The sequence below is a fragment of the Chelon labrosus genome, assembly GCF_963514085.1.
Source record: "Chelon labrosus genome assembly, chromosome: 1".
In the NCBI taxonomy this organism is placed as follows: Eukaryota; Metazoa; Chordata; class Actinopteri; order Mugiliformes; family Mugilidae; genus Chelon; species Chelon labrosus.
The window spans coordinates 15860960-15885129 of NC_140337.1; the positions used below are offsets into that span (position 1 = coordinate 15860960).

The following is a 24170-nucleotide window of genomic DNA, read 5'->3' on the forward strand; positions in this document are numbered from 1 at the left end:
CACTTGTGGTTAGATGCCAAACTGCAGTTTATTGTGTTTGTACCTGCACAACATGCAATGACAATAAAGTTCAATCTAATCTAATCTAAGTTAATCACTTGTTGTTGTTTTGTTGTTTCAATATTTTGACCTAAAAATCCTCCTTCCATGTATAATAAACACATTTTAGCTAATTCATTGCTACATACCTGATTTTTTTTTTTTAATTAAATCCATTTTTCTTCCACATACACAGCTATTTATTACAGGAGTTGTTCTCCCCCCCCCACCCCCCCCAGTTATTATTACCGCCAGACTGACACAGAAACAGCCCTTTGATAAAAGTGAGTGTGCAGGCGAAGAGGCCGAGGCTCCCTCTCCACCAATGGGAAGAGCCGGTGTCAGCAACGGGGGGGCGGGACTTGTCAGCCAGCACGTTAGAGTGCACACTGCGCTCAGACAACTTGATACAGAGTAACAGTAAATCAGACAGAGCAGCTCCTACAGCACCAGCAGTGAAATTGTAACCCTGTTGCAAGTATTTTTGGCCGCTGATAGGGACCGAGTGAGATCACTGCGGTCTCTTTTCTCGGATAGACTCAAGAGTTGTTCGGCAGGAGCAACGCAGGGACCGTTTTCAGTCTCATTTCTGCTCTATCTTAATTTTATATCACACTGGAAATGTCCGAAAACAAGCCAAATGATGAACCGAAGTTATCTACGACGGACAGGGTGGTGAAATGTAAGTGTATTCCCCTTTTTTTTTTTTTTTTTTTTGTTTTTTTTTTCTCTCTCTCGTCCCTGTCACACCGAAACGAGACGCCGCCACAGCTCTCTCTCTCTGGTCTGACCACCAGAAGCAGCAGACCTGGAGGATTCACGGTGGTAGCAGCGGCGGTAGCGGCGGCGGCGGCGGCAGCGGCAAATGTAGTCGAAATTATTTTTTTTTTGTTTGCTGGCTATGGAGGAGGAAGAAGAAGGGTGTTAGCCGAGCTATGACAGCGGCAGTAAACTAGGAAGTGAGGGGGGTAACTACAGTTTGTAGACCAGAGCCAGAATTTAGCAAGAAATGTGTCACTGACTGTGAGGCGTGATGTGTTTTCATTAGGAGGGACTAGCCTACAGCCAGCAGTGTCACAGATGCATGGTCATTTTTTTTTTTTTTTTGATTCATATACTGTGCACAGCTTTACATTATTGCATGCAGATATTGCACAACCATTGCATTCAGCCCCAAGGGCGATTTTCCCTCATTTTGCATGCATCACCAAACACTTTTACCAAGCCTCCTCTTTTCTTTTTTCTCTCTCTCTCTCTCCCCCCTCTCCTCTCTCTTTCACCATTGCACAATACTACTAGATGTCTCTGTATATTTTGTGTGTGTTCAACTGCTCATGCCACATGGGGTGGTTCTTCCTGCCCTCTGTGTTTACACGTCTTGACATTCCACCTTTGCAGTCTGCCATAAGAATGCAATAAAGATCACAATCGGGTCGACCTAACCAGAGGAATAGGAGCAATGCAGCCGGCCCAGTTTCATGTCAGCTCACATCTTGTGTTGACTTAAAAGGCAGCGTGCTCGAGTTGCTGTGGTAAAGCCTGTTTCGTCTGAGAATGTCATTCTCGAGCGGGGGGTTCCTCCGTGTTGCAAGACGAATGCAGAGCTTTTCCTCAAAAGTAAAGGTGACAGAACGTGTTTACACGTTTACACGCACTGTCTGTTTTTTTTGTTTTTTTTTTGTAGTTGCAGCCCATATCCTCTCCGGTGCATCACAACAGGCGTGTGCAGTGAGCACAGAGTGCACAAGCACATGAGGGAATTGTTGTTTTATATTCAAGCTTAGCTGCTAGAGTTCACCCGATTGAAATAATGAGATCATCTGTGACCATTAAGCGTCGAGATTTAGCTGAGGAAAGGCAACTATCCGGTGTTTAAAAGACCATGACTGGAGTCACTCTCCATATCACATATTTTTTCTCTTCTTCTAACTCCAGCTCGCTCCGTTTGAAATGGAAAAAAAAAAAAACATTTAACAGCGTGACAGCGGCGAGCTCCTTTTCCACGGCGAGTGCGGCACTAGCCAGTTGGATTGTTGGAAATGTGGACCAGTGTTCAAAGGGAGTCGCAGCATGTCTTGGGTGCTTTTGTAATGAATATTTCATCAGATCATACCCCTACCGTCTCCACCGAGTTGAAGGGTAATGAAAAATAGATGCGACACGTATGGGTTATAAAGAGATTTAACAATATCACTGGGGTGACTCGGGCGGCCGTGTTATATGGATCTGAAGGCACTTTCCCCTTGTCACTGCTGTTTTACGCTGAGGAGTTGCCACCGAATTGCACATCTCAGTGCTGCGTCTTCAGCGTATACCCTGCTCTGCTTAGCGAAGGTCTGCAATGGTCTTAATCAGGTTGAAATGCATTGATTAGACATTAGAGGGGCTGTCAGGGAATCCGAGAGCCCAGTTTGTTGTACGGCTCTGCCGTTAAACCCGACGTCAAGACCAAGAAAGTAATTCGACTCATTATTCATTGATCAAGTTTCGAGAAGTCAGTGTTTTGGTAATGCATCAGTATTATGACAACACAGGCGCTGGCTGTGTACAAAGCACCTCTCCAAAATAACTGCAGGCTATAGATGTGAAGCAATTTGTTTTCAGCTGCCGGGCTACGAGGTGTCAGTCCAACTTATCATAAGTGCTTTGCATCCACCTGTTTTCAAAACGCATTATCATAATGCTCCTAAAAGCCACCGCTGCAAGTAATTGCTCACACGAGTTTAATCAGCTGAGGCAGAAGAAGTTGCGTAATTTTCTGCAGGTTTTTTAAATAATTTTTTGCAGAAAATAAATTCACGTGCAGCTTCCAGCATATAACATTTGAATTGAGCAAACTCCGCCACCTGTTTTGACAGTCGGTTGTTTGCTATTATGGTATGGATTTTCTGCTTGTTGGCTGACCATCGCAGCTGTTTTGTTTTCATTTTTTAAGGGCTTTACCTGATTAAGTGACCCTTAAAAGAGGATTAGCTTGGGACTCCTGCTAATCCTGCATATTTTGTCAGAATGTGTGGCCACAACTATTAGCAGCAAGGCTAAAACCAGCAATGGATCGTTTCTGTCCTAAATGCACTCGCTCCTGTTGCTCTGAGCAACTAAAATGCAGAGATATTTAGTTTTACTTCACAGATGATGAGGAGATCCGGCAAATGTTCACATCAGAACCAGATGCAGATTATTTTTAGCGCCCAATTTTCTCGACCTACTGTTGTATGATTGTTTGTAGCAGCGCTGCCCTCTGTGAGATAGAAAATAAGTACTCGGTAATATGGTTGTCATGGTGCAATCATGACAGCCTCGGCTCCCCAAACCGAAACGAGCTCAGTAATGGTGTGTTTCCGTCGCCGGCCGAGGGAAGCGGGGCCTCTGAGCCCCCCGGTGGCGCGGCTGGGCCCTTCTCTGCGAGTGGGGATGGATAACATCTGACATTTGACTTTTGAGAAGAGGCCCCCATGCTCAGACATGCGTGGGCTGGCGAGATGGTGGTGGTGACAGGGGCGCGATGCCAGGCACTGATCCCAGCTGGATAGCCGAGTCATTTATAGAACAGAACATTAAGTAATGCCGCATACTTGATCCTCGCCTTTACGTGTGATCACCTGCGTGCCGATGTGCGCCGCCGTGTGCCATTGTGGTGTTTCTTTCTCGCCGGGCGCCGGCGCGTTGTGAAACGGCCCGCTGGCAAAAAGCTTTCTTGTGGTTCTGAATAATATTTCCTCGTTAGAATTCATAAACCTTGTCATTAGGTGTATATGCATGCACGGGAATATGATTGCTAAGGGAAAGTTAGGTGATTTATAATGACTGCTGAGGATTGTTTATAATTTTAGTCCTGTGCCAGTGTGCTGTGTCGGTAAAGTTTTTCTTACTACACTAGTGCAAGCTTCCAGTAACTCCATCCCTAGTTTTTTTTTTTTTTTGTTCGGTTTCTTTTCCAGTTACTTTTAATCAAGAGCCATTAATGACGTAGGTTTGCTCCTCTGTGAGGTCTATGAGACAACTAGATGGCATCAGACTGTCTCTGTGCTGGGAGGTACGGTATTCTTGGGTGGTTGGAGTCCAAAAAACTCATTTTCTTTGTCGTCCAGATATAAACACATCACAGCAGACTGCCTGAACCGTGGCGAATCAGAAGAATAGTTTCGTGTGCATGCACAACTACTGATCCTAGCTAGTGTTATCTAGCTACTTCCTGTCCAGTTGCTCGTGTTGTGGCTTGTAAGGATCTCTCCTAACAGACTAACATTTTCCAATTTTGGTATTTCAGGCCTGTTCCCCCGCCGCTGGTATTAGTTGAGTCACTCTGATTGGCTGAGGAAAAACAAGTGTGCACACATCTTTATCTGATCCGGACATTCGGACGCGCAGATATTTTCACCGCAACGCGGCCATCTAGAATAAATACTAGAGTACCGTTTGGGAACGTGTCAGCTGATGAGTCAGTCGGCAAAAATGCTGACGATCTAGAAATATGCCAAGCGCATTCCTTCGTTCCAGTTGTGTTTATTCTCTGCATGTGTTTTTCTCGTGTGGCCGTAAACTGACGGCAGCTGCTCCTCGTTTAAGACCCGAGTGATTAATCAGAGCATGTGATCGGGTCGGGCGGTCGACCCGCGAGTGCTCGATCGAGGCCACGGGGTCAGGCGCTTAAATGGCAAATAGTCGATATCACGGCCAGTCAAGTGGAATTATTTGCGGGAGGGAATGCCATCACGATGCGAATTATTGTCCATCGCATGAGCCACTTTTTTTTTGTGGTTTTGCCGATCGGTCCGACCCGGCCCGCGCTGATTTACAGTGTTTGCTTTCCCAGACTCGTGCGACTGCGTCAGAAACGACAAGGTTGCAAGGTTTAGGTTGGCCTCGTGAGCCTGGGTGCAGGTGGTCGGGAGCACCCCGACTCCTCCCCCTTTGCATCTTTTGACAGATTTCCGTTCACGCAGCTCAATCTGGACGTGTCTCCTATAGCCCGGGCCCGTGAATGAAGAGATAACCCGGCGGGCAATCAAAGCCTGTATCTGCTCGCCCGGCCTTGCGGTGACACAAGAGATTCTTCTGGCAGCGTTTGGTAACAATGTGTTCTGTCACGGCGCAGAAAGAAAGACGCGCGGTATCTCTGTCGCGACGTGATGCTCAGATACGCGCTCTGTGGCATTCTCAACCCGAGTAAGTGCACCTTCACCGCTCATTAGATTAAAGAGGAATTAGGCTCTGTTGTGGATTTAGGGCACAGCAAAGCGGCGGATTTGGACAGATTAAGCTCCATATAGGGGGATAAAGGCGGCTCCGCTCAGAGGTTGTAATCTGACTCCATGCATTAGCTGCTGCTCTTGCTAATTCATGTGAACAAATGGATGTTTGGTCTTGATAATGCAAAAGGAGGAGAAATATTGTTCACCTGCCTTTGCATTTTTGGATTGTTGCGAAGCCTATGAGCGCAGTTTTGGGATTTGCATGCCTTTGAACTCACGCTCGTGTTGATAGGGTTGAACCAGATTTGTAAGCAGCAGTTTTGTAGCTTATATGTTGATGGAAGCTGTGGCTTTGTACTGTTGCGGCTCTTCGTACGCTGCCTTATGAGCACCACATGCGCCACATTTTCCTCTTTTTTTCGCAGAGGGTCCAAACACACAAATTCCTCTCTTGATTGCTTGTAGCCACAGTTACATGCGCGAGCCATATATCATAATGTTGTGCTATTGTGTTTGGTTAAAAAAAAAAATAAAAAATGTGCCTCTGTATAAACAAACCCCCAGCATTTCCCATTTCATGGCTGGCAGACACCAACACGCGCTGCTGTTGTGAGCTACAGCGGCTAACAAAAGCCATTTGGAACGGGGACAGGAGTTGTGTGTCATTAGATCCCTCTCTCCGGAGTTGGTCCCTGCGCAGTCGCAAATCAATCAATACAGTGTCTACACACATGTAACTACATGTTGGGCGCCCGGTTACAGTGAGTGTGGGGGAGGAGAGGCTAACCTAGTGAACTGGGAGCTGTTGGGTTACATTCAAGGACGACGGCGTAGTAAATCTGCATCCACGGGCCGCGAAGGCTGTATGCACATTAACTACAACACGGGTCACATTTATTGAATTGGGAGAGCGGGTTCTGGGGGGAATTCAGATATAGAAGAACATCTGTCATGGGATTGCCGCCACATGCTGTTCAGCAAAAAAAAAATTGGAAGCAAATGCTTTGTCAAGGTCCGTGAATCATCAGAGACTCAATTCAATCAACAGCTCAGTGGACGAGGATTCGATTCACGTGCAGTTTTTTCCTTTTTATTTTATTTTTTTTTTAGTGTTATGTGATTTTGACGATTACAGTCTGATTTGATTGGCTAAAACTGTGAACAAATTATGCAGCCAGTGAACCAAGTGAGACTGTGTTTTGGATGGGAAGAAGTTGGTCGAGTGGGTTTATAAAACCCAAGGACTCAAGCAGAGTTTGTTGCATAAAACTGCCGAGGCCCTACTTATAAATGAAAACCAAGCTTTTGCTTAATGCAGTGTTGACCCCCCCCCCCCCCCCAGCTCACCTCACAGTGTCAGCAGTACTAATACTGTTGTAAATATAACACTAGTAGTTGTAATGACAGAACAAAAGTGTAAAACATTAACTAGCTGCAGAAGTCGGCTGCGCAAAATACTCGTTGCGTAGAATCTTTGAGTGTTTTGAGTCGTTTTTGCAAAGTTCACACAGTTCATCTCGTCAAAACCTTTTCAGCTTTGGGGACAGGAAAGAACGTCGGGACAGCTGACTTCATCTGCAGTGCTCATGCGTGAAATAATGGGTGTCGATAGTGTTTGTATGGGTGGTGTCATTGATCTGACGTTTTTGATTTATTTTGTATACGTGGTCGTTTAAAGTCCTTTATCCAGATTTATGCAGTTGTGCAGCAGTAACGTAATGAATGAACCGTAAACTATATTGTTAGAGAAAGAATAGCAGCCGGTTGATATTTTGAATTGACTATTTGTCACAGCTATGTGCACAACGTAGCCAGCTCGGAATAATGTTTTGTGCCTGAGAATAAAATATCTCCACGGTGACGTCTTTATCTGGGACGCATCTCGTGTGTGTGTGTGTGTGTGTGTGTGTGTGTGTGTGTGTGTGTGTGTGTGTGTGAATGCACTTGTTCTTTTGGCCTCAGTTTTCTTGCCATGCTATGAGAAGAGGAGGTTCCTTGCGGAGAAAGCATACCCGCGAGCTAAACGGTAGACTAGTGGGCTGGGACAAGCCCCTGCATGCTGCTGTGTGACAGATGTAAACATCGACAGACACGCAAACACACACACACACTCCTGTGTCGTGCCAGGCGGTCGTTCGTATTTAAATATGGATAAAATGAGTAAAGCCATGCGCGGGTCGACTGTAAATGGTAGATTAGAAAGCAAGAGGGAAGCCACCGCGGGGTGAGGGATGTTGCAACTCTTGTGTCGGCTCATCAAGTCGATGCTCGCACGGTGGGGGGGTGGGGGGGGGCGACATATGAAGAGTGCACGGTGTCTCACGGTAACTGTCGAGTTGAGATTGCCTCTTCTCTGCTATCATGCAAGCATCTGTACTTGTTGACACCCACTCACACACACATTGGAGCTCATGCAAATGCGACGTGTTCCTATGAAGAACTGATGAATATGCTGATTCTTTTATTTTTCTCATTTCTAGCACGTGGGCGTGCGTGTCAGGGAACGTAGCAAAAAAAAAAAAAATAAATAAACGACGCAGGCAATAAACAACTTGTGGACTTTACTCACCGCTACGCAACGCTATCAGGTGATGACAAATCTTAGCTGTGAGGCAGTTTGTTGTGACTGCCCCAGTGTGCCTCGGGTGCTGGCACATTCCAAACACGGACGCTGGTTTTTTGCAGAACGACTCCCAAAAGCAAATTTACTTCTACACCATTGCGCCCGCCGGAACAAATCCTGGACGCGACAACCAGGAAGGCCTAATTTCAGTCAATGTGGTTCAATCCCTTTCCCCTCCACCACCTCACCTCCCACCCCTTGGTGTTTGATAAAGCCTGCCATAGCAGAGCAGAATTTCACACAGAATTCACAGTTGTCTTCGGGGTGTAGCGCCGCATTCCGCTGCAGGTTTGTTTTGGCGGGGGGTTCGGTTTGGCTCATCACCGAAGCGTCGGCACCGGGAGCGGCGCGAGCCAGCGCTGGCATCGGGGCTGCGCATTCAGACATGCTGCCCCAGTGGTTTCTGGCCAGCTTTTCCGGCTCTCGAAATGCGGCCTGACATTTTCCAGGACAGGCCTCTTTTGACTGCGAACCAGTGAGATCTTTGAAGTATGCGTAGTACTCATATTAAATGTCACGCGGACGGGCTCGCCAGTCGTTGGCCGCACAATAAAAAGGAACGCGCTGTAGGTTTTTAACCCCGCTTCTCCGCCTTTTCATCCGTCCGCGCCGCAGTTATTTTATCACACCAGAAAGGAGTGTTCTTTTTTTTTAATTAAGAGGCAGATCAATACTTTTCATCAAGTGTTATGGATATACTTCATTAGGGCCCCGAGTAACACGGAGGACTAGAACACAGAGCACGAGGCCACTTTTATTTTACTCCGGCTGTGTCTTGGATAATACGATTTAGTCTTTTAAAGGATTAATTCATTTTCACTCTCTGCTGTGAAAAGCTATTCTCAGGTTCGGCGCAGAGCATTTAAACAGTAAGGATTTTATTCCTCGGCCACATTCGACGAAAATTAACTTAATTGATGAAAGCCCTAATTACAATTAAGCGCCATTATATGCCGTGTAGTTTCCCCCTGTTGATCCCGCTGCTGCGTGAAGTGACAACCCCGGGTGGACTTTTCTTTCAGGTGTCGTCAGCTCGCTTTCTAAAAACACCCAGTGTGCGGACGAGAGAGAAACTCCAGCTATACAAATACAGCTGGAGGTGAGTCAAGGCCCCAAGGTTTATTTACACACATTCACACGCGTTAATTATAGACCACCTGGCTGAAAATTAACCCTCTTATTCCATGTGCTGGCGAATTTGGCGTCCGCTTATCTCGCTCTGCCGTTGGAAAAAAATCTTTCATTGGATGTCAGCACGTTCTATAATTGACCCGGCAAAACGTCGTCCTGTGGGATTTGACAGTATTTCCGGATGCTGGCTGGCGTGCTTTCTCGCTCACGTCATTTATTAATAGCTCGTTGTTTTCATACCTTATTGTGAACGTTGTCACCTGCAAGGTTTCGAGCCTACGAATCAACAGTCTGTGCATGAATTTACCTTCAGTCCTTTTTTTTTTTTTTTTTTTCTTGTGGCAAAAATAGAAAGGGGCTAAGAGGTGTTTAGTCTGATGGTGGCAGGCTACTCAGTCACTCCCTCCCACGTGGAGAGCGGAGGGACGAGGACTGCTGCCTGGCCCACTCACTCAAAACACACTCGGTAAAGGGCAGCAGCCCAGAGCCAGAGTCGTGACTGTGGTGTGCGTTGAGGGCTGGGGCTAGAGGTGCATGCATTTGTTACCCTGCCCTTGCTGGTTTTTGTCCGCTGAATTAGACCCCAGAGTAGATTTAAAAAAAAAAAAAAAAAAGCTCCAGTGAATTTCCTCTTGGAATATTCTCCCAGTAATTGCGAGGTCGATGACTCTCAGTTCAGCGCTGATTCACACGAGGGCTTGTTCTCGACAGCTTGCCGGTGACTCAAGACCGCTGCAATTCCCGGGAAGTCGCCCTCCGCCGCTGCCACGCCGAGCCGGGCGCGATCATAGTGCAAGCTGATATCTCATCGGTCTGAGCTCTCGGTGCGCCTTGATTGTGGAGGGGGTTAGTGTGTCCCATGGCTCCGATTGATTTTTGCGGCTGTCCAAACACCGCTGGAGAGCCATACATTAGGATGACCAATCATTCGAGCTTCGCAGTCATCGAGCTCGCTGTTGCGCCATTAGGAGGAGAGGAAGCGCCTCGCGGACTCCGGCCGTATCTTTACATGCCGTTAAGCGGGCCCGCCGTTTACAAGCGCTTCCGTTTTGCTTTATCGATCGCGTACAGAAGAGATTCTCAGCAGACTCCCGTTGATGTCAGCTGTCATTGTTGCACATGTTCATGCACGCAGCGTGTTTGCATATTTGTGTGACTTTCTAAAATGTCAAAGCCGAGGAAGTAGACGACGGAACACCCTATTCCAGTTTGTGGTAACGTACTGAAAACAGAGCCGCGAAACCGTGGGAGACGTGTTGTTTGATCAAGCTAATCTCCCCTCAGTGTGAACTCCTAAGCCCAGTCCATTAATACCGTTGTCCCATCCCAGTCCTGCTTACATATGCGTTCGCCTCCTGGCTGTTATGTTCTTGGCAGCTTGTGCATTGCTTTTCCATATCATGCTTTAATAGTGGCCTGCCCCCACACAAACTGGCTCGGGCTGCTGAGTGACACTGCAGCTCTGTAGCGCACAGCTACTGCCTCGAACACAAGTTTGGGTATGTCCGCATCCGTCACACCGCCTCAAGAATAGTAAAAGAGTACAACGTCTGTGACAGCTTTTCTGCCGGGACTCGACACTTGCTTCAGTCGGACGTTTTTTTTTTCCCTATCTTGTAAAAATGTGAGACATGCAGCTCGAGGCCGATTATTTTCTTTTTCACTGCCTCACCTATTTTCTGTCGTGCGTTCAAGCCGCCCTCCAACACCCTCCATACTCCATATTCCTCTCTACAGTTTTCGCTCTGCCATCTCTGCTTTCAAGCGTGACTGGAGCGCTTCTTCTAGACCACCGTCTGCCATTCATTCGGCATTTCCTCTCATTCCCTTCTCCACATGCTTAGGCTGCTGCTCAACTGTGCCAAACCCGTGTTGTAAGACCGAAACACCCATAATGCTTCAGGCCCGTCGCCCTGTATAGAAAGTAATACGATCCCCCGGGAGGAATGTGGCAAGCCTCCGGGACGGCCAAATCGAGGTACCAATCAGCCGGTCAGCCGGCAGATAATGTATCTTCAAGTGATTTGAAGCCAGCAATTCGGCCGCAATTGGGAAAAATGAAGTTTATAATTTACCTCCTAACAGACCAAATTTATAGCCGTTTAAATCCGGAGCACTCCACGATGGTAATGATGATGAAAGCTGCATTTAACGTTTGTTGTTTTGTCTGTGTTGTTGCCAGCGTTTAAGAGAGTTGGTGTTTACAGCACAGAGATATGCAGCGCTGCAAGGGATGTCTTTAAAAGCGTATTTGCTTTCGATAAAGGCAAATATAATGAGTACGGGTGCCACACAACCTGCCCTACCCAAGATATATAATACATTATTTTGCCTTTTGAATTGTCAGCCGTGCGCATTCACTCTTGTCCGTATGTAAACATTGCAATTATGGAGCAGCGGTGTTGCAGGGGAACACACCCAGCAGGAATGCCTTTTGAAAAGCTCCAAAAATAAATAAGATGAAAATGCCGCATGCTACCCTGTATGCCGTGAAAATGTAAAAAAGACCTCTACGCGCAGCCGGTGCAGCGCGGTAGAAGAGAGTCAAGACTCCCTTCAGGCAGTCAAGCTGTCAAGTGAACTGAACTTACTCACTGACCCGATCCTTAAGAACACATGACCCTTGTAGCAGCCTGTTTGTCCCGAAGGGATCAAGGGCACGACCCGGGCAGCTCACTGCCGCTTGACCCGCGCAAAATAACAGTGCCTTGAGTCTTCTAAAGGCCCTGGCCCTTACTTAAGCTCTCATCTTTGATTGGATGTTGACTGTGGGGGGACGGCTTTCTGATATGATGCCTTAACTGCCTTTAATCTCGTGGCAGCTAGTAAAGCCTGCACAGATGGTGCCTTCAGCGTAATACTCCACTAGCGAGTTTTCAAAATGCTTTCTCTGCAATATGGAGGGCAGCAAGGATGATTTACCTTACCATCACTTTTGGCCCAGAAGGGTTGCATAATAGCAGCTACTTCAGGGGCTCTGTCACACTTTCTCCAGATATATAGAGCTCCTCTGGGGCGCTGGGAATGGCTAGACAAGACGTGTGTGCGGTTGGTGCGGCGTTATATTCTTTGCTGACTCAGAATTCCTTTGGTCTTTGGAGCAAAGCAATTCCTTTGTTGCCCAACCTCCCTTCCATCGCGGCCCGTGCTGTTTTTGCTTTTCTTTTTTGGCAGGCAGGTACCCCTGCTGGCAGGAGAACCCACCACACCCGCGCATTCGTGGCCTAGAAACGAGAGATGGGCCTGAGAGGTGGGCGTGGGCTGGGGGGGAGAAGGAAGTGATGGCAAAGGAAGGGGACTCTTAGGGACCTTGTTGTCTTGGCAAGAGGTGGGAGGAGGTGGCTGGCTGAGCCGTCCCATTGCCTCACCACCTGTCCTCTGAAAAACCGTGCCCGGTCTGCCAGAGATGAAAACTCAACCGTGAATCTCTTGGACACAAACACTTGATTTCAAGATTTTTTTTTATTAATCTATTATACTTGAGTAGTTTAGCTTTACTTATTTAGCATTCATTTAGAACAACTATATTTTGTTTTCAGAGTTTCCGTCCCATCCCAGTTATTTTGACACAGCACAGAGGAATGACCTCTCACTTATGTGATGTGGCTATTCTTGTATGGTCGCGAGGGTTTGCCCCAGTCCACAGATCCTTGTGATAGTTGGCAGCGCAGTATTCATTTTCAAGTCAAGCAGGTAACCTTCCCAGCGGAGGGGGTTGGGGCTGGGGGTTAATTAACTATTCAGAACGTTATCTACAGTTCAGGCTCTGTTTTATTTGGGTCAGCCTCAGGTCTGGTATGCCGCGTTTACCGAGCGCGGGTGCAAATATAGACCGGCCTCAACCCCTCCGTATGTGTCTAGTAATTGCGTTCTAGAAATGCCAACATCGCGGCTGCCAACGAGCCCTCCTTGGGAGGTGCGATCACGCCTGTTGCGGCATATTATCTCAGAGGCAAGCTGTGAATGAGTGCAGAAAACACTGAAGTCGGTTGGAGTTTCTGGAACGTAACAGCATTTATTTATTTATTTATTGTTGAGTTGCGTTCCGCCTTGCGTCATTATCAGATTATGGCGATTTAGTTTGGATTGTTTGAGGACTCGCATGCGTAGATTGTAATTAGGGATTGTTGTAGCACAGTTTTTGGTCATAGGTTTGACCCCCTGTGGGCCAAATCAGCCAACGTATTGTATTTAAATGTTTTTCAGGGGTTATACTCTCTTAACAAGACGTTTTATGTCTTGATATTTGAAGCCACTGTGTTCTGCAAGCTAAAGTTTGTTCTCTGTGTTCCCTGCGGAGTGGTTACATATGTTGATTAAAATATTTAAAAGGGGCTGGAAAAGCCGTCGACTGTGGCAGGCAGTGAAAACAGATAAAAGCGTTCAGTGGCAGCATTAAAAAAAACCTGAAGGTGCAAATGTAACTCATTTGAGAAAACATTACATAACCAGCAAACATCTAAGAAGCACTTGCTGCTATTTTATGGTTATAGTAATAAGTTTTACATGCTCAGTAGTACATTTTTACAAGTCAGACTTCTGTTACCCTAGCTGAACTGCACACGGGCGGCTCTGCACCATGTCCAGCCACCAATCTGCATGTCACTCCACACTCATGGAACCAGCCACCAGCAAGAACAATTTGTAAAGTGGCTGCTGGTTCACTGGCACAAGCTCTCCAGGGTTAGTGGGGACACATGTTCTCGATAGACCCGTGTCGTCAGTCCTTCCCAACGCGAGCGCCAGTTGACAGCATGACGGAGGGCGGTGGAAGACTCGCACAAAGGTGGTTCTGTCGACGTGCGGGGCCAGGTTTTTGTCCAGACTGGAATCCAAACATGACCACCGAGCCCTCCTCAGCTGCCTGACCTTTCTGTTTACCATCTGAAGAAAAGGTTGAAATTGTAGCCTTGAAGCTCCGCAGGAAGACGCCGTCAGTGTGTCAAAGGCTAGGCGTCGCAGAGCCTTACGGGTAACCAGATTTAACTCGGTGATTGATGCTTTAAAGTTATGATCGGTTGTCTCTTATTTGCTTTTCGGAAATGCAGCACAACCCGATTTTGATTTAGGTCCGGGATCTTGTCGGTGGCGGTTGAAACTCTTGATCTTATGACTTTTGCAAGGTGAGGTTGTTCAGAGCCCTCCCTGGCACAATCGATTTACAAGAAGCAGCAGCGATGAGGGCTGAGCAATTAAATATTTATTAGAACATAATGCCTTCTGTTAATGGTTGTGCTTGACCACAATAATAAGAGGAGAGCTGTCGGAAATTGAACTTCCGGTGTGTACCTTTAATCTACACATTCACGTTGCCACGCTTTCCTTGCATCATTTGAAAGATCCGATATCAATTTCATCATTTCTCTGCCTCCTTACAAGTCTTGCTGCCGCCTCTTTACTGTTACCACAAATCTCTGTATCTGAGCAAAATCGCCTGGAGGCTGAAATATCTCTAAATCAATTAATATTGAGTTTAATTGAATCAAATCGGGACCTCAAATCTAATCGATTCAGGAAATCACTTGCGATAACAAAACCAAATAACCGTAGAAATTAGTGATGGAGCAGATTAGGGTGTTGCCTGAAGTGCTCAGCTGCAGGTCAAGGGGGCCTTGCATGTAGTGGAGCAAGGGTAGCAATTAGTGTTTTGCACTGACACAATATTTGCTTTATCCGTCCTGATCGCGGCCTTTTAAGGTCGTACATAATGCATGGGGGGAATATGCAGATTGGCGCCGCTATGACACTATCTGGCTTTTGTGCGCCACAGGTTCCGTTTGTGGAAATGGCTCGCACACAGCCGAGCATGTGCCCGTAGCACCCTGTCTTCCAGATCCTTTCAGCCTCCTCCATTGTTCCGTCTCTGCTATGCTCCAAAGCTGATTACAGCGCCTTCTCTAATGAAAGCTAATCCTGTGTCACGGCATTGTGGAGGAGGAGGAGGAGGAGGAGGTGGAGGAGGAGGAGGAGGAGGAGGGCAGCTCACAGCACAGCAAAGCTAGCAGGGAATGTCTTCTTCAAGGCCTGTCAGAGTGGCTTTCAGTGGAAATGCCACCGAGCGTTAACGTCCGCGCGAACCTGGGAGTCGGTGAGGAGTTTTACATTGCGCTCGGGTCCAGCCATTCATCCTTTTAACTCGTGTTTACCTGCACCGAAAATAAGCCTCGTGCAGTACGTGGAGGTGATTCATTGGAAAATAGCGTCTTTAGCCTCGGACTGTGTGTCACACTAGGAAAGCAAATGCAAACGTGGCATGTTTGAAATCATTTGAATCTGTCAGAGTCTAAATTTATCATGGATGAGATACCCTGCGTTGTCTTCTAGGGTCTTTGTAAAGGATTCTGTTTTGATGTGTGTGGCAGCTTTACTATAGAAAGAGCTGCTGGCTGGAAATTATAATAGAAAAAAAAAGCTGAATAGATCAAGTAGAGAGTAGTAGTCGTAGTGGAACGCTAAAATGTTAGATCTGTGCTCCTCTCTGCTGTGGAATATTTTTACTTTTAAGTCAATATTGGACACTGTGTTTTAGAGGTTAATTGATGACTATTGATCGGTTGTGTCGTAGCCAATACTGGATCAATTTCCTTCCCTAATTAACAATGTTCAGGCTATATTTTTGGATCTTACTTTGCCGTCAAGAAGAAAGGCCGTCAATTAGTGTCTTAGTTTAAAGGTAGCACCTATAGATGCCGTTAAATAAGCTGCCGTACCTTACTGCTGCTGTTTTGCTTTGGAAATAACTGATGTCTTGTTTATTGTGTCAATACTTAATCTGTCTTTCAAGACTTGACTGTCTGTCATCAGGGCACGGTTTGTAATTTTGCTGCAGACTAGAAGTTGAACCGTGAGTCGGGGGAGTGGATGGTTTTTGACGGATTGGCAGGTGCTCTTTTTTTTTTTTTCTTTTATCCATTTCGATGCGTTTTCATTTCATCGACTGATCTCTCGCTCTTCCTGACTCATGCCCTTCCATCCCCCCCCTCAGCCCCGGCCCGGAATAACTAGTCATTTGCCAGCCGTAATCCAGGTCCCCGGCGGCCTCTCACTGTGCCATTGATCGGCTGCCACACACCCAACCACCACCGCCGCCGCCGCTAGAAAAACGGCGCGGGGACATCCCTTAGAAAAGGCCTGTCCACCCGTCGCCACAGCATCCGCCGCCCACTCACCTTCCATCCATCCCTACGTGCGTGTGTACAATCATCCATCCCTGCATTCGCCCACGTCAGCCTCCCACGCTTCGGCCCTAGCCTCGCTAATTAATCAGGGACTTAGCCAGAGTGCTGTCTGAGCGGCGGCGGTGCATTTTGATCACCTGCTCCTGCACATGTTTACTACATTTCTCATCAGAAAGCCGATGAGGCAACAGCAGGGCGGACGTTTCATTGTCAGTCGCTCTCGCATAGCTGTTGCCCCACTCTCCAAAACACCGCTGTGGGCTATTTTCTGTCAGCACTTGATGGTCTTTGATAACCCTGACAGCCACAGCAGGCTGGAGGCAGGTCTTGGTTGTGTTGCCGGCTTGTTTAGTACATGACCCGTCTATGTCAATAATGAGGATCCCTAGATAACGTGTCATTGACGGGAACCTCTGCGCGGACGGCCACACATGTTACTGTCATGAGCAGCTGTCAGAGTTGCCATCACAATCCTGCTCATTGTCATTTTTTTCTGTAAAAAAAAAAACAAAACAAAACAAAAACATGTAAGAGTGGAATAAGCACAATCGGGCTCCTGCTCAGATTTCCCGGCGTTCGGATCGACTCGCTGCAGAATGCGACGCGCTGCCGGCAATTCATTTTTAAGCCAATATTTTGATGGATGTAAGATTAAGACTGAGACTCCACAGCGCTGTTTCCCTGGCAACCGCTTCACTCACTTTTATCTAATATCTCTCCTGTTTGTTGATGTGAAGTAAAAGCTTACATCTCTGCGCCAGTGTTCCTTTAAAGTGCCGTAATAGTCCGCGGGTGGCATCAAATTAAAGTCGCGTCCATTAGAGCCGCAATTAATTATGACGCTGACCACGGGCCGTAGCTGTGAGCTAAGGTAGAAAATGTTTTTTTTTTATTGTGATAATGTTCATAAAAGCTATATATGATGCATTTATAATGTGTCAGTGTGACTTTAGATGAAGTGTTGAATGTCTGTTTTGCAAAATCTGTGCTCCGTTTAAATCTGACAGGTGTTTGGTGCGAGACGACCTGAAACAACATCCTGCGCAGCTTCAGTCTTCTGTTTAAAAGGGTCAAATCAGTAGCTCGAGGACTCCTCCCTAATGAAGCAGTTCGTCCGGACAAGCCTGAACAACACATAACTTCCATTCCTAGCTTCTGTTACAGTAAATTGAGCTGCCTCTCTGTTAATTTAAGGGAATGAATTGGGTTATTTGAAGACATCATTTTAGTAGTCTTAGGGAAGTGAATTATTAAAAGCAGGGACCAAATCAAGTTGTGCAAATTATTAATTTGAGGGAGCACAAATGATTAAATGTGTTGTCCTTTGTACCTGCTGGGCACTGCTTCATGGCAATTGATACGTGCACCCCTGAGTCTTTGTTGACAGTTCTGCTCAGACCCCCCCTTTGCATTTTTATTTCCTCTGACGCAGCCAAGCTCTCTCTTTTTCTTTTTTTTTTTTCCCTCCACTCTCTTTCTTTCTGCGTCTGGTGAAGGTGAGTGTTGTCGGCCCCCGCTCTCCTTCATCCCTCACCCACAAAGGTGACCACTCCATTCCCGTAACGGCCCCCACAGATGTAATCAGCAGACTCAAAGCGCTGAGCTTCAAAGCTATAGTCTGCTAAACGCTTCGTTCGCGGCCGCCTTCTATCCCCGCTAATGCATGGTAAAGAGGTTCACGCCAATTTCCGAGTGACCTTTTTCCACCGTTAGCCCCGCAGCCTGCGTGCCTTTTGAAATTACCGGTGTGTCCTCGCTGGGCAGATGGGACTATATCTTGTATAGGCCGGCTACCGTCTTAATGCGTCTTCCCGTGGTAGTTTCCCTCTTTGTTGTACGCCGCAAACGCCAGGTGCGCGGGGGTCGCCTGTGCCGCTTCATCGGCGATACAGTACAGCCTGTTAACCTGTTGACTTTGTGCGCGATAATTAATAAATGTTTGGTCAAATTTGCGCCAATTTCTCGCCCAGATGGCTGCCTGTTCAGTTTGTGATCACTTTAAAGAGCTGCGTAGATGCACCAGGTGTCACTTTTGTCCTTGTCCTCGTTTTTTTTTTTTATTATTATTTATTTATTTTTTATATAAATAAGCCTTAAAGCTACAGTGCAGAGCTTTTGTCCCTTTCTGGTAGTGAAATAAGCTTTAAGTCTGTTTTTTTTTTCTTTTTTTTCAGTGCTCTCCAATGAGGAAACCAACAGTAATCTGTGTTGCTGTTATCTCTAATCTGTCCTATTTTTTTTTTTTAATCCGGAGCCGAAACTTTTCTTGGATGCCTTCTAGATGCCATTTAATTCTCTGCTGTGACCGTCAGAGACTCTGGATTTATCATTTTTAATATTTTTTCTTTTATTAATATTTTATTAGTTACATCCGTCACTCTTTGTTTCCTCGCCACAGGCTTCCACCATATTCTCATTCGCCCCTGCCTCCTTTATCATCCCTTCCTCTTGATCTGTGACGAACTATCGCGGCTCCTCGCCGTAAAACACCTCGCAAACTAGCGCGCCGCCGAAAACAGACTTAAAAAAACCCTGGTGTAGTGTGAAATGATTAGCTCAATCAGCATCGTGTGAGCTCATTAGGCAAAACCTCGAGTCTAACAAACATTCATTTGCAGCTTTAAGTCACAGTTTTTGGATCATTTAAACCTTTTTGCTATCAACGCTTCATTTTTTTATTTTTTTTTAACCGTAGTCTGATTCATACCGTGCAACTGAAATCTATGTTGTCTTAATTGGACTGAATTATTTAGTACTGACTTTATGCATAATTGATTAACAGTGTTATAGGCTTTCTGGTGGGTTGGAGAGTGAAAGTGTTAAAAGAAAAAAAACACATCCGTCGATTTCAGATCTGACTTATAGATATCATTCTGTATCCTGTGTGCGAGGTAGGTAGATATCGCGAATGATTCATCACTTCTCGTGAATATAACGCGTTACATGGTTCAGGTGCTGCAGTGCGTCGTTGCCAGGAAAGATCGCCATATGATCTCAATCTTTTGCATTATGCATGTCAGGTAATCAGCCTCTGAATGGACCAAACGGGGTAATAATGAAGCAATGGACCTGCCGCCAGATGACATTTCAAGTCGAGGTGCTTCACTGGTGTACAGTATGTCCTTTGTTTCCTGCCGCCTACAGACACTCGTGCATTCTGTTCGTCCTGGACTCCTATCCTGCTCCTCATTCAGTGTCGTTACGTAATTTAATTAACGAACCTTGACCGTCGGTAGGGAACGAGCTGCACACTCTCGGTGCCTGGTTCAACGCTTGGCATTCGTGCTCTGTGCGCACACGCAGTGAAGGCTTCATCACTAGAAGGCTTCCAACTGGAGAAAACTGAGTGTGATTGATTTCTTTCTTCATTTCTTTCGCGGTCAATACCAGATTAAGGTCATTTCAGATACAGCGTATTCCTGTTTTAAGGCGTAATCTCTCGTTTGTCAATTTTCTGTTACTCATCTTTTTTTTTTTTTTTTCTTTTCCTCTGTGTGTTTACGATCTCAATCACCCACTGCTTCACGCAACTCCACCTTTGTTGTGCTGTCTCACCCCGGCGCTGGTATTTACCATTTGATCAGATAGTGAGTTTCCACTTGATTCATTACGCCAAGATCTTGCCTGCGCTGGCAGCTACTTACACCGCCTCGGGATAAAGAGCGCAGCGCCGTCATTTAAAAAAAGGCAAATGGATCGGGCAAAGAGTGACTGCTGCTTTGTGCGAGTAAGGAAGCAAAGTTTCTAGATCGGTATCTTACTTTAGATCAGACACTGCGCTGCCTTTGCATAATAACGTCTGTCCATACAGTCAAATCACCTCTTGGTATTCTATACTTTGTGTCAACGGACCTTTGTTGCACTTGCACATAGTTGCCGGGGCTTTGTTCTGCCTTAGCTCCCTCCCTGTCCGCCGTGCTGAGATTTCCAGCGGCCGCGCCGAGTCTTAGGGGAGGAAAATTGCTGGTGTGGTGGCGGCTCGTCTAGTGGAAGTGGGTGGAGGCTTTGACGTGGGCAGTGACAACCCGAGCCTCGCCCATGCTGCATCATGCAACATCAGCGGTTTCTTGATAGTCAATCTGGCATCCGATGGAAAGATGCTGTGCGCCACAGGATTAGGGATCATTCTTTTATAGATGTAATCCCATTAATATACTTCATATTGTTTCCAAACAGAAGTAGTTTTAGGTAATATCTTGTGCTTTTTGAGTTGTCTGGACCAGCTGTTACTGTTGCTGTGCAGTTGTTGACTGAGTAAGGCTCGCAGGCTTATTTTTGCAACGTAGTTCTTTCTACAGATGTCTCGCAATAAAGCCAAACGCGACCGTACGTGGGATATCTGTTCTGTGTGTGCTAATGTAGGTTTAGCACTCACAAACCTTCAGAGAGCTGGCAGGGCCCGCGGGGAAGACGATGTGCCGGAATCGTAGACGTCTTTAAGTGCCAGATCAGGCCAGACACGCGGTTGCACTCCGTGTTCTTCACTAAACGAAGCCAGGGGTTGTTGAGCTCTGCAACAGTCTGTCTCACTTTCTCCAATTAAGCTGATCTGTCCGGCACCATATGACTGCGCACCTCCCGCTGTCTCATTCCTCAGAGAGATTGCATTAGCTCTGAACTAAGCCGGCCCCAAACATTCAAAGCGGCACATTTTACTTCTTCTTCTTCTTCTTCTTCTTCTCCTTCTCAGCAGTTTCACATAGGCTGCGCTCCGTGGTGCCGACTTCTCTAAATTCATACCTGAACGTTTGCTATACTCTGCTTAATTATTCTCTCACGAGTGCTCCATGAACAAAGGTGGCTGCAGGGGTTGATGATCTAAAGCTTGATGAGTTCGAACCCCATCAAATTCATTAAATGTTGCTATAAACCTGACCAATGCAGGGAAGTGTACTTTCATTAAATAAACTTTAATGCTTATTTAGCCCACCCTCCAGACATTCAGAGGTTTAGTGGTCTATTAGGCCTTAAACCTAATGGCTGATGGATGGCTTTAATTTGTATCTTGGAAATTACAATACTAATCCGAGACAAATTACCAGGGAAAGTTAAATCGGACGTATTTTTTTTCTTCCCCCTCTTCCCTGACCCGCTTTCACTCTCGTTATTTCTCTCGCATGCTAGTTTTAAGGCTGCGATGCAATTTCCCAGTTACATAACAGGAGGGAACAGAGAAATGGTGAAATTAATGAAGGCGAAAGCGACCGGCTAATGGAGACCATTTCTGAGTCATACTTGAGTTTGAGGCAGATCGCCGCGGGTCAGTCTCTGCTCTCTCGGCTATCAGGCTCTGCATGAAAGTGAGGATGGAGGCGCGGGGGGTTGTTCGCTGCAGCCAACCACCAAACAATTGCTGTCTAGTAAAATCTTAATAATGGGTTTGGAAGCAATTGTATTTGTGCTAATTTTAGCCGGTTGCATCAGTGAATGATTATATAATATAGTATTTGACACCACCACTTGTTTTTTTTTTTTTGTTCAGATAATGAAAAAATAATAAATGTGTCATGATTTTTCTTTCTTGATTGAGTTGTTAGGTCATGTTTCTTGGCTGCGGGCTTTTAATTTTTGTCAAGGGAATAACACCTTTGTCTTTACAGTGTAGAACCCACCATTACAATGCGCCATGTAATGTTTTGGCAGGGGTGGGTGTTACTCTTGTTAATAAGACGGCTGTTAGAAATTCCACAGGGGAAAGTTCACAGTGTTTCCATTGTCTTGACTGTAAGAAATGGAAGGCTGATATGTTGAGAGGTTGCCATAGTGCCGACAACCACAGCTTTCACACGAGTTACTTTTATTTATTTTTTAAAAAAAAAAGATTAATGTTATTCTTTAGTGTTTGAATATTAGAATATGTCATGTTTTTTTTGTTTTTTTTTTGCCCCTTCGCTGGGAGCAGATGTGACTCATTCCCGACGTGCACAGTCGCATGAATCGCACCAGCTGCTGCGCTGTTTATTACAAAATCGCTCCAAACTCGGCTTGGTTGCCGTTCTCATGTGGATGTTTACATTAAGCGAGGCCGCGGTCATATTTCATTAACTGACTGAGTATGATTATTGTTTAAGGAAACCAAATAAACACCGCGACTAGTAGATTTGGGGTTTTCCCGTGCATCTTCCACATTAGACTTCCTCAGGTGTCTTGTTTCAGAATTTGCATGCGTCGTCTGTGGGATGGGTCAACCTGCAGCTATCTTTCCGCACAAGTGGAATATATTTTCTTCAGGCATACGGTGTTCAGGTCTAGCAGCTATGTAACGGTGATAGACTGCCTTGGGAGTTCACCTGTCATTGCTATAAATCTTAAAAACCCAACAAGGCGGGTAGAGGCAGATACTCTAAGAGCTTAACCCTCTGCTCCCATCTGACAGTTTTACAGAGTTACATGGTGTTATAATATTATACAGGTGCTCAGTTTTAGTCCCTTTCATTCCAGCTGTTAGGCTTCAGCTACATACTGTACATGTCATTCGCTCATCAACCGTTGCTTTGTAGCTCACAGTAGGTGGCAAGTGGATGTTCAAGGCTCCGGTTGCCTAGGTAACTCTCCTGTATATTTTCCACCCCAAGTGTGTCTCCGTCAAACAAGCGGAACATGAAAATATTGCTTGTGTATGGTTGGAGCTAGCCCTACTTGTTGTCACTCTAAAGGATCATTTACGGCGTAACTTACGGACGCAGCCTGCGCCGGTGCAAGCCATTAACACTAGTCGGCGCTGTGTCTTTTTTACCGGTCGGGTTGATTTTTGTTTCTACTTCCTGCTTCACTTTCAACAATGGCAACTGAAACCTTCGCTGAACACGAGTCGTGCAAACGTTTGCATCTTCGAACCTCCTCAGTTAACCTTGCCCCGACGTGTTCCATCTTTATTGATCCGAAACAATCAATTTGAAAATTGCGGAAACAGCCGGAAATACTAAAGCGGAAACACGCTACCACCAAGTGGACCATTCGCAGCTCTTGTGGTCTGCGTCGCCGCGGCATGTAGTTACATTTCTGGGGAGGTGCACATCAGTTACGGCGCTAGGGTCTGCGCTGTTGCCGTAGCTTCTGCGTCAACTTAACGCAGAAGTGTAAACCGCCTATAAGCCTGATATCAACATGGTGAATTTGGTGGTAGGAACCAAAGTCGTGGTAAATGTTTGCGGAACTTTTCATACATGTTTGCATCATATGTGAATTAACCGTATCGATCTCCCATTCGTCCGAATAGTTTCGCTTATACACCTTGCTGAATACTTTGCTTAAAACTTTGCTATTGGTCTCTTCCTTCGGACATAGATCATTTTACAGATTTTGACACTAGAGGACTCTTCTCAGAGTCTCCAGAGTTTCCTGTCCAACAACTGAGGAAGCCCTGTCTGGTTCAATAGGCAACTTACTGTACACAAGGGATGTGGAAACTTGAAACGTTCCTCTATATAATAGTTCAGTTTCCACATGACTTGTGAACAGTAAGTTGTCTATTGAACCAGACAGGGCTTCCTCAGTTGTTGGATGGGAAACTCTGGAGACTCTGAGTTAAATCTATGTTAAATTAAATGACTAGTCGTCCTTGCTGTATCTTTGATGTTGCAGATTCTTGACCCAGCTGTCGATTTTAGACCACAGCCCCTGGCTTTCTTATCGGGTGCAATATGCCCCCATAACGTTATACTTCACATAAGTGTTGCGTTGCCGTATGTGCTCAACATCACAGGAGCCAGTGCGGTGTGGTTGTTTGCCGCCGCGGACTCCAAAGCCCCAAGGCCGTGGCCTCGGGCTAGAGTTGCGCTGCAGGTGCTCACGGGAGGCCAGATTGGGACCTTGGGTAATTCTATCTCAGATGGGGATCTCTGAATGCCCCAGATACCTGAGTGGAGGCATTAGTCTTATATTATTCAAGAAGATTAATATAAGCTCATTGAGTATTGATTTGGCTAGCAGACCGTTTAACTAAGCTTCTTCTGTCATATCACACAGAACAGATTTCATCGAGCGTTTGCAACTAGAGTGCAG

General features: G+C 46.1%; 1 protein-coding gene across 1 annotated transcript in view; it reads left to right on the top strand.

Annotated features, from left to right (window-relative positions):
- The first annotated feature begins 467 nt into the window (after positions 1 to 467).
- The window catches only part of LOC311486734 (protein phosphatase 3 catalytic subunit alpha), a 66462-nt gene continuing 42759 nt past the window's right edge, over positions 468 to 24170 (top strand). The window contains exon 1 of the mRNA XM_084542718.1: positions 468 to 721. Within this exon, the coding sequence (XP_084398844.1) occupies positions 661 to 721 (61 nt within the window). The 5' untranslated portion in view covers positions 468 to 660. The remainder of the gene's footprint in view (positions 722 to 24170) is intronic.